General features: G+C 27.5%; 3 protein-coding genes across 3 annotated transcripts; 1 reads left to right on the forward strand and 2 right to left on the reverse strand.

Annotated features, from left to right (window-relative positions):
- Positions 1 to 730: 730 nt before the first annotated feature.
- Positions 731 to 2,812, reverse strand: MKS88_001026 (kelch domain-containing protein; the record flags this gene model as incomplete). Its single annotated transcript, XM_067219680.1, has 4 exons — positions 731 to 758; positions 1,126 to 1,172; positions 1,419 to 1,582; positions 1,843 to 2,812. 4 exons carry the CDS (start codon positions 2,810 to 2,812, stop codon positions 731 to 733), a joined length of 1,209 nt encoding a protein of 402 aa, XP_067075392.1.
- A 2,927-nt stretch (positions 2,813 to 5,739) lies between these two features.
- Positions 5,740 to 13,293, forward strand: MKS88_001027 (kinesin-20; the record flags this gene model as incomplete). The annotated part of the gene is made up of 1 exon (XM_067219681.1): positions 5,740 to 13,293. The coding sequence occupies one exon, from the start codon at positions 5,740 to 5,742 to the stop codon at positions 13,291 to 13,293; it is 7,554 nt and encodes a 2,517-aa protein (XP_067075393.1).
- Positions 13,294 to 15,059: 1,766 nt separating this feature from the next.
- On the reverse strand, positions 15,060 to 18,626 carry MKS88_001028 (exonuclease I; the record flags this gene model as incomplete). Its single annotated transcript, XM_067219683.1, has 1 exon — positions 15,060 to 18,626. The coding sequence occupies one exon, from the start codon at positions 18,624 to 18,626 to the stop codon at positions 15,060 to 15,062; it is 3,567 nt and encodes a 1,188-aa protein (XP_067075394.1).
- Positions 18,627 to 19,968: the final 1,342 nt, after the last annotated feature.

Below are 19,968 nucleotides of genomic sequence, written 5' to 3' on the forward strand. Positions count from 1 at the left end.
AATTAAAATGGAAAAAACAGCAAATTGTAATACCGCAAAATATTGTGAAGTCGCATTAAAAAAAGGAAAAAAAAAAAAAAAAAAAAAAGGAAATAGAATAAATGGAAATAGAATAAATGGAAATAGAATAAATGGAAATAGAATAAATGGAAATAAAATAAATGGAAATAAAATAAAAGGAAATAAAAAGATATTATAAAAGCATTATAGGATATAATTTATTTTTTCTTTATTTCAAAAATTCCACATTTTTGGAAGTAAATGCATGTATATACGTTGTGGAGCCGCCTATTAGTGAGGGTACGAACAAAACTACATACAAAATATGCACATATATAGATATTTACTCATACATATATATGTATATATATGTATGTATATATATGTATGTATATATAATGTATTTTACATATTGGAATAAGTTCCTATAAATAATACATTTGTTATCTGTAAACTATAGAACGGTGTGTTAAAACGCATGCTGGAATACTGAATGAGTTTATAATAAGAGCGAAAGTAACATTATATTTTTGAAATGAGCTGAATAAAAGAAAAAAGAAAAAAATTATTATTTTATTATCTTTTTTTTAGCCTGAAAAGAATTGTGAGATATAAACATTTACGATATAAAATAAAATAATAATTTAAATTAAGTAAAAACGTTATATACAATGAAGTTATATCAAAGAAGGGACTAAAATAAAATACACAAAGATAGAAAAATTAAAAGTTAAGCTATTTTTTCGCTATTCTTCAACCTGAAAAAAAAAAAAAAAAAAGGAAAAAGAGGATAAACGAGTATATATCTCTGCTTATAACAACACCCATGTATGTTTCTTTGTGTATATATAACACAAGGATGAAGTTCTAAGATAAAAGGTAAATTATAAGCTCACAGAAAATACATGAAATGATATGACATAAACATAGTGGAACTGTGGTGTAAACACGTATGAAATAAAATGGGCTGAAATAGAAATTGAAATTTTGGAGCTTTAAAGTTTTGAAGCTTACATATATATACTCAACTTTTTCTTCAGATCAACATCCACTATATTTTGCTTTTCTGTTTTTTAAATAATAAAAAGAGTCTTCTATTTTTCGACACTTTCATGTATTAATAACCAAGAAGTAGTTTTTTCATCTAATATTTCGGCGTTCTTTACAAAATCCTACGGAAGGTAAGATGAATATATTTGACGACAAGCTAACTCCAATTTTTCTAATTTTTTGAGGTAATTTCTCAAATCATGTTTCGCGAGTGGTGGAAAATGGGTGGAACACACGTGTGCACATGAATATTTAAAAGTGTATATACAAATAATAATATATATATATATATATATATATATATATATTTATATATGTAAATGTATATAATACATGCTTATGCTTGTGCGTACAAATTTAAAAGTTACCCCGTTGTACTTATTTATGCCTCCATACGCTACCAGTTGGTTTTTCCAAATAAAGAGAACGAAATTAGAACGAGCGAAATTTAAGTTTGGTCCCTCCGTCCATTCTTCAGTTTTGGAATCGTAAATTTCAACTGAACTTAAATCCTTTACACCGGTAGATCCCCCTTAAAACGAAAAAATGAAAAATGCAGAAATTTCAAGCTTCAAATTGAGAACTCAAAGTTGCAACTGCTAAGAAACTACCACAAATGAGAGAACTGCAAACGAATAAATTAACAAAGAGAAAGATAAATACCCAGCGAAATATACAACAAGGAAAAAATGAAGCAATCTTTTTTTAGACAGTTTTAAAATTGAGAATACTACACAAAAAAATTTTCCAAATAAAATAATATTTCTTTTTATAAAATTTTTTCATATATACCAATAGCATATATCTTGTCCTTAAAAACGATTGTAGCCAACTCTAGGCGCGCCTGTTTTAAAGGCTTGCACAAATTCCATTTCATATTTTGTTCATTTAAATTTAACATTTCTACACTTTTGTGAACTCTGCCATAATTCCCTATTCCATCTTTTCCCCCGATAATAAAAATCGTATGCTTAAAAATAATTGCACTTGCTGAATGTCTTACACAGTTAAGAGGTGGCAAAGATATCCATGCATTAATTTTATTATCATAGTATTCAACACTTTTTAAAATATGTTGATTTCCTTCTCCACCTAAAATAAATAAATTATTATCTTCTGTACATATACCGCAAAAATTTGACCTGGAAAAATGCATTAGATTTATTTGTTTCCATTTTTTTTCTTCGGCACAGTATTTTTCAACTAACGCATATTTTACTTTTCCGTCAGTTCCACCTATGGCTAATATACATCCATTTTTGGTTAAACACAAAAAATGACCGTATCTCAGAAAGGGCAATTTTTTTATTTTCTTTTGTAAAATGTAATTCTTATCTTCGTCTACTGATATATTTAAACTTATTAACTCATTATTTGAGTTAATTGTTTTTTTTGAATCATTGACTGTGTAGGAGTATACTATGTTTATTTCATCATTAATTTCTTTATTTATTATTTTCGCGTCTTCTTTGTTTATATAACACTTGTTTATTTCTTCATAACAAATTTGACGAGGAACGTTTTTCATACTTTTTGTGTCTATTAACATGTTATCCTTATTTGTTGTATTAATGCTATTTATATCTCGAAAGGTATTATTGTCTCCAGTTGTACCATTAGTGGTCGAATTTGTAGTACTAAAAATATTATCCCTATTTAACATTTCATCCTTATTATTTACTCTAATTATATTTGTGCCATCATTCAAATAATTTTCTCTGTGTATACCATCATCTGGGAAGTCCTTACTCAAAACACTCATTTCCTTAATTTTAAGAAAAAAGAAAAATAGATCGAAAAAATTACTGGAGAAGGGCACTTGCAGATGATGGATACGAGTATACACATATAAATGTATGTACATACATATATATATTTATATATGTTAGGTAAAACAAAATGCCACAAAAAAGCAAACATATATAAAAAGGGAAAGGATTAATAGAGTGATGTTCTATTTAAAAAGGAAAAAAAGCAAATATGAAAAAAAAAAAAAATGCTCTAAAAGGGTATATGAACAAGGACTATTTAGTTACAATAAAATAACAAGTATAATGGACAAAAACAATGCATACTAAAGCTCAAAAAAAAAAAAAAAAAAAAAAAAAAAAAGTAAAAAATAATTAAAAATATATAAAAAATAAATAGAATAAATAACAAAGGAACATGTCGTAAATGTTTTAAAATAAAAGACAATTCACCTTTTGACGTTGAAATTAAATGTGTACAATAGCTTATTTTATTTTTTTTACAAAAATAGTGAAAAATGTGTTATCGTGCCGTTTTAGTTGTAGGTACTACGCATAATCGCGTATATAAAATGTAAAAATTTTGTTTGTACGAGTAGGAATTTAATTCATAGAAATATGAATTGAGATGTAAGTTTATCAAAAAAAAAAAAAAAAAACTAAGAAAAGAAACGAAAAGAAGAGAAAAGAAAAAAAATGTCGTGCATTTAATTTTCAATGATGTAGTTTTTTTAGTTTTCGAATTTCAGAATATAGAATAAAGGAAAAGTTTTTTTTTTCCTCCCTCAGACATACATTTTTGGTAGTTCATAAGTGTAAAATAATTTCAAATCCAAGTACATAATTAAAATATGCTAACGTGAATAAACTACAATATGATCTATGTACGCCTACATGGGAATACAAATAAATGAATATGCATATAGAACTAAGAGGCGACTTTTGTACATCTTTTATTCTTTATGCAAAGTTCATAAATTAAAATTTTAGGAAATTATTTCCATATAAACGTAGATTTTTATGGGAAACTGTTCTAAAAAAATATCTTTATTTTAACTTTTTAACGCAATGAAGAAAAATTTAACAAATTAAAATATCCTGGAACCCTATACTTATTGTAGAATGTACCCTTTTTTATTTTATTTTATTTTTCATTGTATAGTAAAAAATGGAAATTCTCTTTATTCTTCATTATGTCAATAAAACTATGGGATATTTTGAAATGGAGCACAACACTCTATGTATGAATTCACTTTTTATGTTTGTAATATATAGTTCAACTGTAATCCTTCCTTTACTTTATTAATGGTACAACAACGAGGAAGTCTTATATAAAAAATGAAAATAAAATCATTGATTAAAAAGAAAAAAAAAATTTTTTTAAAATAGAATAAAAATAAAATAAAATAAAAATAAAATAAAAATAAAATAAAAATAAAATAAAATAAAAATAAAAACAAAACAAAACAAAACAAAAGGTGAACCTAGTAAATAATGGCAAAAATTGCCTTGTTATATCTTTCTTTTACCAAAAATTTCCAGTTAAAATGGAAATTTCAGGACATATACATACTTTTATATGAAATAAAGTTAAAATTAAAAGAATAAATGTAGATTAATTTTTTACTTGTTATGGTTAATAGTGTTTTATTTTATTATTTTTTTTTTTTATGAACAAAATATTTTGGACATGTCTGGGTAAGGTAAATTTCTCTGCTGTTCTTAAGGAGTTCTACATATAGGATTAATATAAGTAAAAAAAAAAAAAAAAAAAAAAAGATAGCTATAACAGGAACAAAAGAGTACATAAAGTTTTTAAATAAGGGCTTGTATGTATATAGCTGTAGAAAAAAAATAGCAACTTATGGCAAATTCTTAACCCATAAAAGATTTATTTAGAATAAATAGAACAGAATATAACGCCATTTCCTTATTTGTTTTATGATTTGCACATATATTTTTATTTTTTTCATGTTTTATTTTATATTTTTTTTTTTTTTTGTCTTTTTTTTTTTTCCTGAACAAGGAATAATTTTCCCAAAATAATTCTAAATTTAAAAAAAAAAAAAAACCGTGTGTGTAAATAGGATAACTTATTTATGTCCTCAAATAACAATTTTTAAAAAATTATTAACCTGACAGAGTTCTACAAATTTTTTTTTTAAAAAAAAAAAAAAGAAAAATGGAATTTTAATATTGTAGAGAATTTTCTATTTATGCTATAAGTAATTGTAGCAGCTTACATATTTTTAGCAAGAATTATGCTTTAGGACAATAAATATGATAACATAACAAATAATTAAACCAAAAAAAAAAAAAAAAGAAGCAAAAAATACTTAAATAAGCATTTTACATATTCTCATTTACTTTTACTGGGGGGGTAAAGTCTTTTTACAATTTGTTTCCTTTTTTTTGGACATCTGTCTGTTAAACTATTTTTCATTCATAAATAACTGTCACTTATATATATATATATATATATATATGTATATTTTTTAATAAAGATAAGTTAACTTTTATTTACCATACTATATTACATTACATTGTACTTTGTTTTTCTCTTCTTTTCTATTCTTTTCTCTTCCTTTCCTTTCTTTTCTTTTCTTTCCTTTTTTTTTTTTTCTATCATCTTTTGAACATACTAATGAAGTCATGAGCATATTTAAAATTGAAGATGTTGATGTATCATCGCCATTTTCAAATTAATTATGTGTTGCAGAAATAAATACTATGGACGATTATTTCTAAATCACTTAATGCTTTAGAATTGTTTACGTGTATGCATATGAATATAGGTATATGCATATGTATGTGCATAAAAAGGCAATAGCATACAACTGTTTCCCTTGCTACGCAGCAAATATAAGCACACACAATATATAGACAGAAGAGAACTGGCTTGTTTCCTGCTTATTTTATTGAAATGAAAGAAATAATTATAATGGATGAAGCAGGTAAATCGCAAAAATGTGAAAACCTATGCTCATCAGACATTCTTTCGAATATTTTGATAAATAAAAAAGACGAAAGCTTTAATAGTAATTATGACAATTTCAATAATACTTATAGCGATGGAGAATGTAGTAAAACATTTGTCAAAAGTGTAACTTTGGCAATAGAAAGTGATAATGATTCTTCTTATAAGAAAGATAAATATAAGGAATACTCAAAGCAGAGCACACTAAACATTGATAATAACGATATAGAAAACGGAGAAGAAAATGAAACAAAAAGTGGAGCAGAATATAAAGCACAATGTGGTGCAAAAAATGAAGATACCAATGCTTTTGAAGCTAATAATTTTTGTATTAAAAACGATAAAAAATTTTACAATGGTCTTTACGGAAAAACATATAACGAATTAGAAGAAAACATTCATGAGAAGGAACTGAGTATAGATTATGTCACTATTAAATCGGATATAAGAACTGAGAACAAAGTAAATACATATCAAATGAATGAAAATGGAATTGGTAGTATAGCTGGAAAAAATGAAAACGAAATAACTACGTACAGAATAAGTGAAAGCGATTTAAATATAATAGATTTAGATGGAAGTCTCACAAAGATCATAGATGTAAATGAAAGTAAAGTAACTGAAAATGAAAATACAAAATTTGACGAGAAGGATGAAAATACTTTATCATATGAAGGAAAGGATTCGATTTCAAGTGAAGAGAATGGAAAAACTTCTTATAATATATCTGAAATGTATGAAGATTGTTCTGGGAACAATTTAGATATTAATTGGAATAAATCACAAATAAAAACATGCATTAGGATAAAACCAACAGAATTAGTGGAAAACAATTTGGAAAATGTAATAACACAAAGAGGAACAAGCAAAATGTTAATTAATTACGGAATGAAAGGTGAAAACAAAACATGCGAGTTTTTTGTTGATAGGGTTTTTAATGAAAGCAGTACGCAATCAGATGTTTGGAAGAGTATTTGTTTCTGTATAGATTCTATTTTTTATTTTAAAAATGCTACCGTATTTGCTCACGGACATACAGGCACTGGAAAAACGTACACTATGATAGGTCCTGATATTATGGAATTAATTAAAAGGAAAAAAAAGAAAACTAAAAATTCTGCAAGGAAATTTCACCCGAATGAATTATTAATTAACACGAATAGTTTAAAACTTTTAAATAACAACAGTAATAATATTTTATGTGATAGAAATAGATCTTGTTCTCAACCAATATTCAACTTACCACCAAGAGTAATTCCGTTAGCAAATGCAAATTATAGTCATTACAAAAAAACATGTGATGTAACCTACAATGCAATAAATTCGAGATATTATCACAAGTCTAATGTAGAGGGTATTAATGAAAATAATTTCACAAAATATGAAAATTATAAAACATTTTCTGAATATCAAAAAGAGTATAAATCTAATACAAAAAATTTTAAAGATGATATTCGGTTAGTTTTAAATTCAGAAAAAAAGGGCATAATACCTAGAGCATGTGAAGAAATAATGAATAAGTTGTCCTTATTAAAGGTGATAACTAGTAGCACAGAAGAATACTGCAAACAAAATGATGATTATAAGATTGAAGAAAAAACGAAAAAAGGAAGATATGAAGATAATAATTCGTATGAAAATGATAAAAAAATGAAAGACATATTTAAAAATGTCAAAGTGTATGCTTCTTACATGCAATTGTATAACGATAGAATATTTGATTTATTGAATCCTTATACAGAATCACAGCCATACTTAAGTACACTTAAATCAAAATATTCGAATAATAGTACATTTGTTTCTGGTTTAATGACTGTAGAAGTAAGCAACTCTGACGAATTGATAGAAATATTGATAGATGGTACTAGTAATAGAGCTTGTAGGATTACGAAAACGAATGAGATGTCCACAAGATCACATTCCATATTTAAAATTGAATTAAAGTATGTGAATAATTCTAAACCAGAATGTTCAAAATCTGGTATTTTATTATTGATTGACCTAGCAGGTAACGAAAAATATGCAGCGTCTAGTGAGAAATTATATACAACAGAAGTATGTTCTATAAATAGAAGTTTATCAGCTTTATCTTTATGTATAAATGAATTATCGAAAGGAAATAAAAATATTAGCTATCGAAATTCTATTTTAACAAGATTACTTCAAGATTCTCTAGGAGGATCTAGTAAAACTATTTTTATTTGCACTATATCATCATGTATAAAAAATGTACGTGATACTTTATCTTCTTTGAAGTTAGTGTCGAAGGCAAAAAAAATACAGTTCGAAAATAAGAATACCAGTTCTTATGCATTCGAAGAAGACATAAAAAAATTAAAAAAGGAATTATATTTTTTGAAAAAATTTGTTTTTTTTCAATATATTACGAATAAATGTGAAAGTAAGAAACGGTTAAAGAAAATAAAAGAGTTTTATTTTAGTAACTTGCCTTCTGAGAAAGACAATTCTGCTTCTACGAGATCTAGCGAGGATACAGATAGGTGTCTTAACAAGGATAATGTTAGTGGTAGGAACAGTAGGAACAGTAGGAACGGGAATATGGGTGAAAATGGGGAGAGAGGCAATACCAACGGTGCAAGTGAAAGTAACACCAATAGCAGCATTGGAAGCAGTAGAAGCAGTGATTACCTCGAAAATGACGAAAAATTCTACGGTAAGAAAGCAGGAACAGAGGACAAGAAAAAAGTGGGAAATAAATACGCAAATAATAATAAAGAAGAAATTATTAGTGAATATGAGTTAAATCACAGCGCCAATATATATAAAGGAATAGAAAAAATTTACAATGATTATGAACTTTCCTCATTTAATTCATTGCTATATCAATGGAATTTGAATAAATCAAGCATTAAAAAGGTAAAGGATAAATTATTAAAGAATCTAAATAATAAAAAGCATTTATGGTTTCATAATAATGGAAATATAAATAAAAAAAGTATTATGAACTTCATCGAAACGCACACCATAGAATATGAAATAGAAACTGATGAAGAAATTAATGAAGGGAGTAGTGAATGTCGGAAGCTTGTAGCTTACGAGGACGTTGTAGAAGAGGAGGAAGACACCTACGAGGGTGATGATGATGATGGTGATGCCGATGATAATGATGATAACGATGATATTGATGATAACGATAATAATGATGATAACGATAATAATGATGATAACGATAATAATGATGATAACGATAATAATGATGATAACGATAATAATGATGATAACGATAATAATGATGATGAATATGATAACGCTTGTTCAGGAGAAGTTAGCAGTATGAGCTATTATGATGAAGAATTCATAAATGAAGAAATTGAAAAGGATGATATAGTCGCAGAAGAAGTAGAAGAAAAAGGAGACGAAGGCAGTATAGAGGGGGAAAATGAAAGAACAAAAATATGTAATCTGAACGACTGTGGTAATAAATGTGCAAGTTTGAGTGAAAAGTCTGCAACAATGGTGAGAGTAAATAGTGTAAGCCAAAATGAAACTGATGAGGAACTAGATGAACACAAACAAAACAGGGACGTTTCAGGAAAAGGGGAAGAAATTAAGTTTGCGCGTAAAATTACAAAAGATGCCTATATTGGGAAAAAACGTAGCACAAATGTACATGTGAGAAATAAAAAAGAGGATGAAATTTTAAAAAAGGGAAAAAATTATATTTATGTGAAAGATACCATTTACTTCAACGGAAAGAAAAACTGTAGTGATAAAGATATGCATTCCGAAAAGGCAAAGGGGAATCCTACTAGTTTATTAAATGAAAATTGGGAATATAGAGAAGAAAATTTAGAAAATTGTGGGGATAATTTAGGATATTACAGAGATAATTTAGAATATTTAGGGGATAAATTAAGAAATATAGTAAATACGGTAAGTAGTAAAAAAAATTGCACTTTCTCAACAGAAGTGAGGATTTCCATAGACAATAAACACGGCAATGTAATTAAAGATAATAAAAAAGATATAATGGAAAAGAATAAAGAAAGCAAACTAGAGGGAGGAGATAAAAACGAAGAAACAAGTGAGTTTTTTCATAATTTTAAAATGAATATTAATAAGAAGAAAGATTTTAAGGATGTTTTTAAGAATAGACAAGATGAGCATAATGTGAGACATGTAATAGAGAAAAAAAGAAAAAAAGATAATTTCATAAAAATGAAAAAAAGAGTAAGTAGTCGTTATAATTCGAAGAATGATAGTTATGAGGATAGTATGCAAGCATATAATTCTCAACCGAAAGGAAAAGATATATATACAAAACTAGAAGAATACCGTGAATTGAGAAAAATTCGTGGGTCATCAAGTTTGTTAGAGGGGAATCTTAGGAATAACTCTATATCATCATCGGATAAAATCGCAGTTTCAAGTTCTATAAAAAGTGGAAGGCACAGAGGAAGAGAAAAAAAAGGAAAAATAGTAAATATAGGAAGTACAGGAAATACAGGAAGTGTAAGAAATATAGGAAAGTTAGAAAAAATAGGAAAATTAGAAAAAATAGGAAAAAACTCCTCAACAATTGGCAGTAACAGTAGAAAGTCATTCTCTGCAAGTTCGACTAAAGATACAAAGGAAAATAGTAGTGGTAAAGAAAGCGGCACCAACTCTACTGACCTAAATTATCTACCTGAGTTAGAGAATTCGAATAAAAAAAATAATTTTGTTAATAATGTAGCTATAAATAATATGGTTATAAATAAAGTGAGCATTTTTCATAATTTGACAGAAACTAGTGATTATAATTCAAAAATATATGAAGGAAAAAGTAGCGATACCACGTGTTTACATGATGAAGCGAACAAATGTGAGGCATTGAAAAAAGGAAAACTTGATTATGAACATAAAAAGGTAAAGTGTAACAGCTTCTATTACAACATAAATGATGAAAGAGGTAGATCTATTAGTGAAAATGGCTGTTTCAGTAGTTTAAAAAATAAAACTGTTATAGGGAAAAATATAGGAGGAAAATTCACTTATTATATTGAATTTGACAAGACTAACAATGTAAAAGAAAATATGATAAATAAAACCATGGAAAAAGGTTCAAATAAAAATATTGGTGAAGAGATAGTAAATAATGAAAAATTCAAGGCAGTCAAAAGTTGTAGGAACAACAAAAATGACAATGAAAACTTCTACAAGAAAGACAAAATAAAACATCATCTGATAGCAGAAATTGAGGAGAGTTGGTTGAGTTTCGAGAAAAAATTGGAAAAAAAGTTAAAGCAGAAAAAAGCAGCTCAGGAAAAAGTAGATGAGGACAAAGAATTGCAGAACACATTGAGGAAGGATGTGCATGCAAGAGAAAGAGGAAAAATGGGAGTCAGCCTTAACAAAATTAGTGCACTGGAGGAAAATAAGAAAAAATTAGAAGCATTAAAAAATCGCTATGAGAAGATATTGACAGAATCGCAAAAAAAAGAGGGGAAGAAGGTTTTATGTGATGATTACATAACAGGTGATATCATAAAGCATTGTAGTAGCAGCATGAGTAATTGTGATAGAAGAGATAAAGACAATGGAAGAATTAGTAATAATTATAATGGAAATTGTCAAGATGCGGGATATACTAGCACTAGCTATGATTCTTCTATGAAGAATTCTGGGAATTTTATAAATATGGATAAGTTTAAAAATAGAGAGAAAGATATGCATGATGAGCATGAGAAAGGGTACCACTATGATTCTAATATCACTATTCATTTTAATAGAAGTCAGAATAGTTCAAATAAAAAAATGATAATAGATGATGATAAGGAAAGTAAAGAAGAGAAACATATATTATTAAGCAGTAACATAATTAATGAAAAACGGTTGAGGAAGTTAACTGATCAATTAGGTATTAAAAAAAATGAGAATCTCCTGTTTTATAATAATTTGAGGAGCTCCAAATCTGACATCCGTAATTGTACTAAGAAGAATGGAAGTAACTATCATATATACGAACAGGATAATTGTAGTTTAGTGAAGGATAAAAATTTAGAAGGGACGTATCGTAAGAGGTTATATAACACCGACACCATTGCACAGTCATATATACTCAATAGCATAATAAAAAAAGACCAAGTGGAAAGTAATAGCCCAATAAAAGGAGATAATCCAAGTTTGACTTCTCTAGGAAAGTTTGATGTTAAATATTTTTGGGAATTTAGTAATGGTCGTGATGATAAGAATGGGAATAGCTGTAACAATGATACTTACAAAAGTAAAGTAGATAAATGTACTAATGGGTTTAATGTACAAATAGAAAGATGCGTAAAAGGAAGAGGAGTACATGATTGTGCTTTATTAATGAAGGACAAGAGGGTAAATCCCAAGGATGGCGAAACTTATAGCGGTAGCACTTTTTTTTTTCAAGGGGAGAAAGAAAATCACTCTGGTATTCCCCTTCGTAAAGAAAAAGAGAAAGGTGGTGCAGAGCGAGGAGAGGATATGGTAATGAGGAATAAAAATGCAGGAGGGAATGGAAAAGGGGAATTCATGAAAATAAGTTCCAGAAATGGTACAAGAAAAAGTACTAGAAGAGGAACTAGATGTGGTACCAGAAGTGGAACTAGATGTGGAACCAGAAGTAGAACTAGATGTGGAACCAGAAGTGGTAGTACTAATGGTATTAGTAGTGGCAATCATATTAGTCGTAGAGGTAGTAAGCCGGAGAACGAGAAAAGTGATGTACATACGCACATAGATAACTATTACACAAATGGTTCTTTTAAGGGAGAAGATACGCATTTAAAGATGGATTATTCGGCTGATAATACCAATTATAAAAGTAGAAAAATGCATAAGATAAACTTTTTTTATTTGAATCATGGTAATAATAACAATGGTGTATCGATAACAGAAAATATGAAAATAAAGAATTGTAATTACATGAATACGAATAGTATGAGTCATCATAATAATAAAATTAGTCATATGAACAATATGATACCTTATAATAATAATAATAATAATAATAATAATAATAATAATAATAATGATGAAGTTAGAGTAAATGGTAGAACAAAAAATATACACTACTGTAGAAATGATATGAACTATGGCAATAGTTACATGACAAGAAATAGCATCATTTCGAATAATGCAGAAAATAAGATGTTGATTAATACATCTGAGTATGCTAGCGATAAGAAGACCAACGCTGAAACATGTTCTCATAATTTTAATAGATACAATAACAGAAAGTTCAAATTAACACTTAAAAATTTCAAAGAATATGAAGCGAAAATGAAGAGTCGAATATACTCAAACGAAATAAAAAAAGGAAACACTACTCTTTTTGATTCGTATTTTTTTGATAAGAATAAAAACAGGGGAAGAGTTTGCAACTCGTACAGTGGTCACAGTGCTTACAATGCATACATGAACAGTGATGGTTACAATAATAATGATAGTTACAATAACTACGATAAAATTAATTATCTGAATGATAGAAGCAAAACTAACGAATGTTCCAAAAATTGGGGCTATCAAATTACAGAAATTAAGTATTAAAGCAAAATACTAAAGGAGGGAAGTAATGAGAAAAAATGGAGTTTGATGCAGTTGTACCTTCGAAAGATTCATAGATATATGAGTGTGCTCTATGCTTACGTATAATATGCCCACATAGGAGAGATGGAAGAAGAAAAAAAAAAAAAAGCATAATAAATTGTTATTCATAGCTTTTTTTTTTTTTTTTTTTTTTTTTTGTAGCGTTCGTTATTACATTATATCACATAAGTTATCTTTATAAAAATTTTATAAAAAATAGATAGTTTAACGGACTATTTTAGAGATAACAATTTACCCCCAGTACCATAAATTTATGAGGGTATGTTCATCGGATAAGATTTCATCATGTTATGGAAAAAAATAGTGCGAGTTTGAAGTATTAACATGGTATGTGAGACTGTGAAGGAACTTATTAATCCATGTATTTAAATTTCTTTTTATTTGTGTGGTGATATTCTATTTGTTTCTCATTACTTCGTTTGTTTTGTCTTACTATTTGTTTTGTCTTACTATTTATTTTGTCTTACCGTTTGTTTTGTCTTACTATTTGTTTTGTCTTACTATTTGTTTTGTCTTACCGTTTGTTTTGTCTTACTATTTGTTTTGTCTTACTATTTGGTTTGTCTTACTATTTGTTTTGTCTTACCGTTTGTTTTGTCTTACACCTTTTGTTTTGTCTTACCGTTTGTTTTGTCCTGCTTTTTGATTTTTCTCTTCGTCAGTTCTTGTGCCCCAATTTGGCACCTCCCAATTCTTTCCATTTCGTATGTGTTATACAACTACTGTGTTAAGGTCGAATACAGTGAAAACAAACATACATGTATATGCAAGGAATTTGTGCATTAGGACATGTATTATGGAGGAGAGGGGTAAAATGATGCAGCCTCTTTATTCTATGAATTGGACATTCACTTGTAATAATAATTATTATTATTACTATTATATTACTATTCCTAATACTATTACTATTTTTTTTTTTTTTTTTTTTTTCCCGTTTCGTTACATTATTTTGGTCACTGCTATATTTTAATTTTCTTCTTTAATTTTCTCTTTTCCATTTTTTTTTTTTTTTTTTTTTTTTTGACTATAAATTTGAATTGTTTACCTAGTTTTGTTAATGATGCTAATTTGTTAATTTTGCTAATTTGTTAATTTTGCTAATTTGTTAATTATGCTAATTTGTTAATTATAATAATTAGTTAATTTTGCTAATTTGTTAATTATGCTAATTTGTTAATTATGCTAATTTGTTAATTATACTAATTTGTTAATTTTGCTAATTTTTTTTTTTTTTAATATATTTTATTTGGCGAAAATTATTTCAATATTTTTGTAGACTATTTATTACTGTAAAAAAATATTTTAAAAAAGGCTTCTTTTTAATGTATATTTTTATTTGAAAAAGGATGCAGTAAAAACGAGGTATGCACATCATATACCTATACTGTGTGTATGTACATATGTTTATATAAATTAGGATCACATCCTAAATACCACTAAAAGGGTAAATTTTAAAAGAATATAAAAGAATAGTGATATTGTTCTTCTGTATACATAGGTAAGACAGAATGGAAGGAGTGCAAAAAATGGAATATAAGTAGAAATGAAACAGAAAAAAATTGGAAAAAAAAAAAGGAAAATGATGTAAAAAAGGGGTATGTCGTGATAAAAAAAAAAGGTTTAATGGACAAAAACTATATGAGTTGAGGCTTAACAAACAGCAGTATAATGGTGGAAGGCGTGAGTTTCCCTTGAGGGTGTTCTATTCATAAACTATTGTCGATGTATGGGTTCGGTTGGGGTACATTTTCTTTCTCTTTAAAGTAGTCAAAAGTGTTAATCTTATGACTTTTATGTTGATAGTCGTTATTTAGATTCTGCAGTATATAATCAATATTAATTTCTTTAATATTTTCCTTGTTTTCTTTGTTTTCCTTATCTTCCTTGTTTTCATTTTTTTTATTCATTATATATTTTTTAACGGTAAATGCATTAGCATCCTTTGGGGCTGCTTTCGAAGAATATGCATTCTGTAGAGAATCGAACAAAGATACTTCATGTGAGTCCCCTTTTTCGAATGAAATGCTCTTGAAGTCCTTTATTTTTTCATTTGTTGATGAACTATTTTGTAAGTTACAATTTTGTAGAAAAGTAAGGTCATCATGGTTGTGTTGATTTTGCACTGGATTTGTATGATGTTCTTTTAAGTTGCTTAGTTTAAATGTATTTGTTCGTTGTTCTATTTTAATATTTTTTCCTTCTTGAACGGTATTTATCTCTTTTTCAGGAAAAAAATTAATTAAAGAATTTATCGTATTATATTTTTCTTCACTTGATGCTCTGGACTTGTTTGATGAAGGAGAGTATTTTAAGATACAATTCGAATTTTCATTTGTTATCTTTTTTGCTAATATATTAGTATTAGTTATTTTACTTGCTTTTTTAAAAAAACTTGTAATCCGTAATTGATTTTTAGTAGTTTCTATTTTAGCAATGGATTTACTACTTTTGTGTGGTGTTGAAAAGGATGAGAAGTTATTACTTCTCGCTATTGAAGAAATTTCATTTTTTTCATTTTTCTTTTTTATTACATTATTATCTACACTACTTATATCATTGGTTACTTCCATCCCATTTGTACTATTTGTTTCTTGTTCTGTTTTCATATATTTTTCCTCTTTTATTTGATGCTTATTTTCTGAATTAGTATGGTGAAATTCACTTTGAAATTGAACACTAGCGTGTTCATTAGTTCGGATGATGGTGGACTTTTCATTAGTTACATTTTTGTGTGTGTATCCCTCCTCCTTTGCATTCAAGTCGCACGTAGAATAATCTCGTTGATGTGAAAATTTCAGTGGGATGCTTGTTTGCTCTTTCAAAGTTTTATAAAGGAAGAAGTTCTTTCTCATATTTTCGTACATATCTTTTGCGCTCTTCATTCTATCACTGTTATTATTATTCGTATTATTATTATTATTATTATTAGTAGTAGTAGTAGTAGTAGTAGTAGTAGTAGTAGTAGTAGTATTGGTATTATTATTATTAGTATTATTATTAGTATTATTATTATTATTAGTATTATTATTATTATTAGTATTATTATTATTATTATTATTATTAGTATCGTTCGTATGTACTGCATTATCATCGTTACTGATCACGTCGTTTGTACATGTGCCGCCTATATAAAAGTTAGAAGCACCTTCGCAATTGTAATTTTTTAAACAACAATTTATTTTTTCCTTTTCATTGGTATTCATTTGATTATCAATGATAAATTTCTCTTGATGGTTTGTTTTTCCTTCTTTTGTAACACCTGAGTAAGCTTCGCTATTTGCATATTGTGGACAAGAAGTAACTATTTTCGCTCTTTTAGAATTTTTCAAATTGTCACTATTTACATTTTTCATTCTCCTCTTACTATCATTTGGTATTGTATTTTGTCGGTGTCCATTACCACCAAGGGTTTGGATACTTCCTTCATGATCATTGTTGTGCGAGTTATGATAGTGCATATAAGTACTATTTAAATGAGTGTTATTTTGAAGAAAATGAATATGTGTATTTTCGAAAAAGGAATGTAAATTAGGTACATCGATATTATTTATTTTGTCAAAGGGTTTATAAGGGATTGTTTCTTTTGCTTGTTGTTGTTTAGAGCATCCATCTTGGTGATAGTTGGATTTTCCTTTTTCCTTTTTGTTTTTATCCATCGGTACTCCAGCTGCTACTTCATCTGCCACTTCGGCTGCTTTGCTTTGTTCACAATCCCTTAAAATATTAGGTGATATTTCTAAGTATTCAAAACACTCTGATGTAAAATTCTTAAAAATATTTTTAAAATTGTTTGAACTGAGTATTTCCCCTTGTCCACTTTGTTCTTTTCCATTCTCTCTGCCCTGCTCGTTCTGTGAGCTTTCTTCTTTTGACACTATCAACAGTGTGTCCTTTTTGAAATTTTGAGAAATGCTTTTTTGGGAGACGAAATTATCATTATTAATTATGCTTCTGTTTAGAGTGTCCTCCAGGTAGCTATTCAAGCAGTTGTTTTTTTTCCCGGAATGGTTATACCTTAAGGAGTATTCTCTAATTTTGTTAATAATTAATTTGCTATCTTTTTTATTTTTAAAGGCACTATTAAAAGATTGGTTGATGGGTATATTTTTACATAAAACAAAATCGTATACTTGATGTTGTAAAAAAGCATTTTTTATTTCTTTATACTTGTTCATTAATTTTTCCATAGTATTTAAGTTTGATGGTATTTTATGTTTCCATTTTTCATGGGATATTAAAAATGTAAATATATTCTCAATACTTTTATATTGATATATTAAATTAAAAGCAGTTTTTATTCCCATTCCTGTTATATGAAAATCGTTTGTATAGTCACAACCACTTAATATACACATAGCTAGAAACATGTCAATGGTAAAATATTTTAAATTCTGTAATTCTTCAGGCCAATAAAAATTATCTATATAATTCTTCATTATTTGTTCGTATTTTTTTTTATTCACTCCATTTTTTTTATGTCTGTATATAGCTGCGCGGGGATCATTTTGTTGGTCTGGAATGGCATCATCCGACTCCTTTAGTCCTAGGTTATCGAACTCGTCATTCTTAAGCTCCTTCATTGGCGTAATGTAAAATTCGTTAAAAGAATCAGATAAAGGATTCTTAATTTCACTGATGATATTTATATCGATAAGATCATTAATTGGGAGTAAACTTATTTCATTACATTCTCCATTGTTTTTGAATTTATATAAGACACGCGGACAACCATATACTAGCAAATCACTATCTTCACTTATAACACAGGAGATGAATCCCATACGACAAAGGTAAGATAACTGAGCATCAGCTTCATAAGGAGAAATGATATAGTCAATATTTCTTTTTTGACAAAACTGAATAACCGAGTCAATAATTTCTTTTGATACACTTAATGCTTGTATGCATTTTTTCAAAACCATTTCATTTGTTCTTGGATTTTTTACCTTTTTAATAATTTCTTGTACTTCTTTTTTAGCCTTTTCTCTTCTATTTTTCCTAACCATATTTTCATTTTTCTTCTCTGGTAACTCTTCTCCATCAAAAACGAATAAAATTTTTATATTATAATGATTTATAACCTCTAACATTTTATCAATGAAATTTAAATAGCTATCATTGAAATTGTCAGTAGCTATATCATATGCACAGCTGATTAGTCCTCTATGGATCCAACACATAACATCAACACCGATCACTTCATTTTTGTATTTGCTTATATGCGAGTTTTTAACTATCGGTTTAAGGAACTGCAACAGGTTAGATATTCCCATTTATCCAGAGGAAAAAAGAGGTGTGCGTCTTGAATGAATTTATGGGGATCACTCGGGGGCGAATATACAGTCGTCCAGCCAAAACGGGGGAATGCCCAGAGCGAGCAAAACGTGCAGTTTGAGCAAGATTTAAAAGGAGTAATAAAATAGGCCCCCCAGTTGGGAAGAAACGAAATAATTAATGGGCATTAGGGAAATTATAAACATTAAAAAAGAAAAATAAAAAAAAAAAAAAAAGGAAAAGAAGATAAGAGAATGGGAAGGAGAGAACTGGAAAAAGCCCGAGAAAGTTACTGCCAATGTGAACATGCGCAAGAAGCGATAATTTACAAAATAAGAAATAAAATCCTTTTGCAGTAGAACAAAAACAACAATCTCTTTGCCATAAATTTTGTGAGTAGGGTGTTATAATAAAAACCTTCCTTATATATGGATATGTATATATATATGTATATATGTGTACATTAGTACATATGTACATGTATGTTCGTATGTGTAAACATGCATACGTGTATATAAGTACATATATGTTGTTATCTTGATTTATTTATTATATTTTTCTTTTTTCTTTTTTTTTTTAAGTTATAGCAAACCTTATTATTTTTCGAGAGGAATTGATATGCGTATTTTTTTCGAGTTTCATGTTTACTTCGTTTTGATTCCCAAGTTTCCGATTTACATATTTGTACATACAAGGTATAAAAAATGAGAAAAAAAAAAAAGAAAAGTACATTCGTAAAATTATATGTAAAGTGCAAAAATGCATTTATAAATAATACATATATAACGTATACAAAAATGCTTAGGAGTCTCACTGTTCGGCGTGTTACGTTTCTTCATTTTGTTTTATATTATTTAATTTGATTTTGCTTTAACTATTATTTTTTTTTTTTTAAATGTGTTACCCGATTAGGAAAAAAATTATTGCATGTACATGTAAGTGCTAAATTTTTTTTTTTTTTTTTTTTTTTTTTTTGATCTTCATTTTTACAACGTTATCGTTGAAACAGTAAGTACAAACGCATGTTCGATTGAATAATTTGTTTTATGTTCATTTGTTTTTTTTCCCTTTTACCATTTTTTCCTTTTTTTACCTTTTTGTTTTTTTATAAATATTTCTATATATTTTTAGGAGAGCAAATTAAAATAAGTATTTTGAATTTTTGAATTTTTTTTTCTGCAAAATAGCCAAGCGCGATATACATTGAATATATTATGTATATATATACATATATATTTATATTTTAATGTAAAACTTGAATACGGCTGTTTTTCGCAGTTAGCTACCACAATTATATGAAAATATTATATATCTGTGAGAGGATACCTATCCATATCTGTA

The sequence above is a fragment of the Plasmodium brasilianum genome, chromosome 3 (assembly GCF_023973825.1).
Source record: "Plasmodium brasilianum strain Bolivian I chromosome 3, whole genome shotgun sequence".
Taxonomy (NCBI): domain Eukaryota; phylum Apicomplexa; class Aconoidasida; order Haemosporida; family Plasmodiidae; genus Plasmodium; species Plasmodium brasilianum.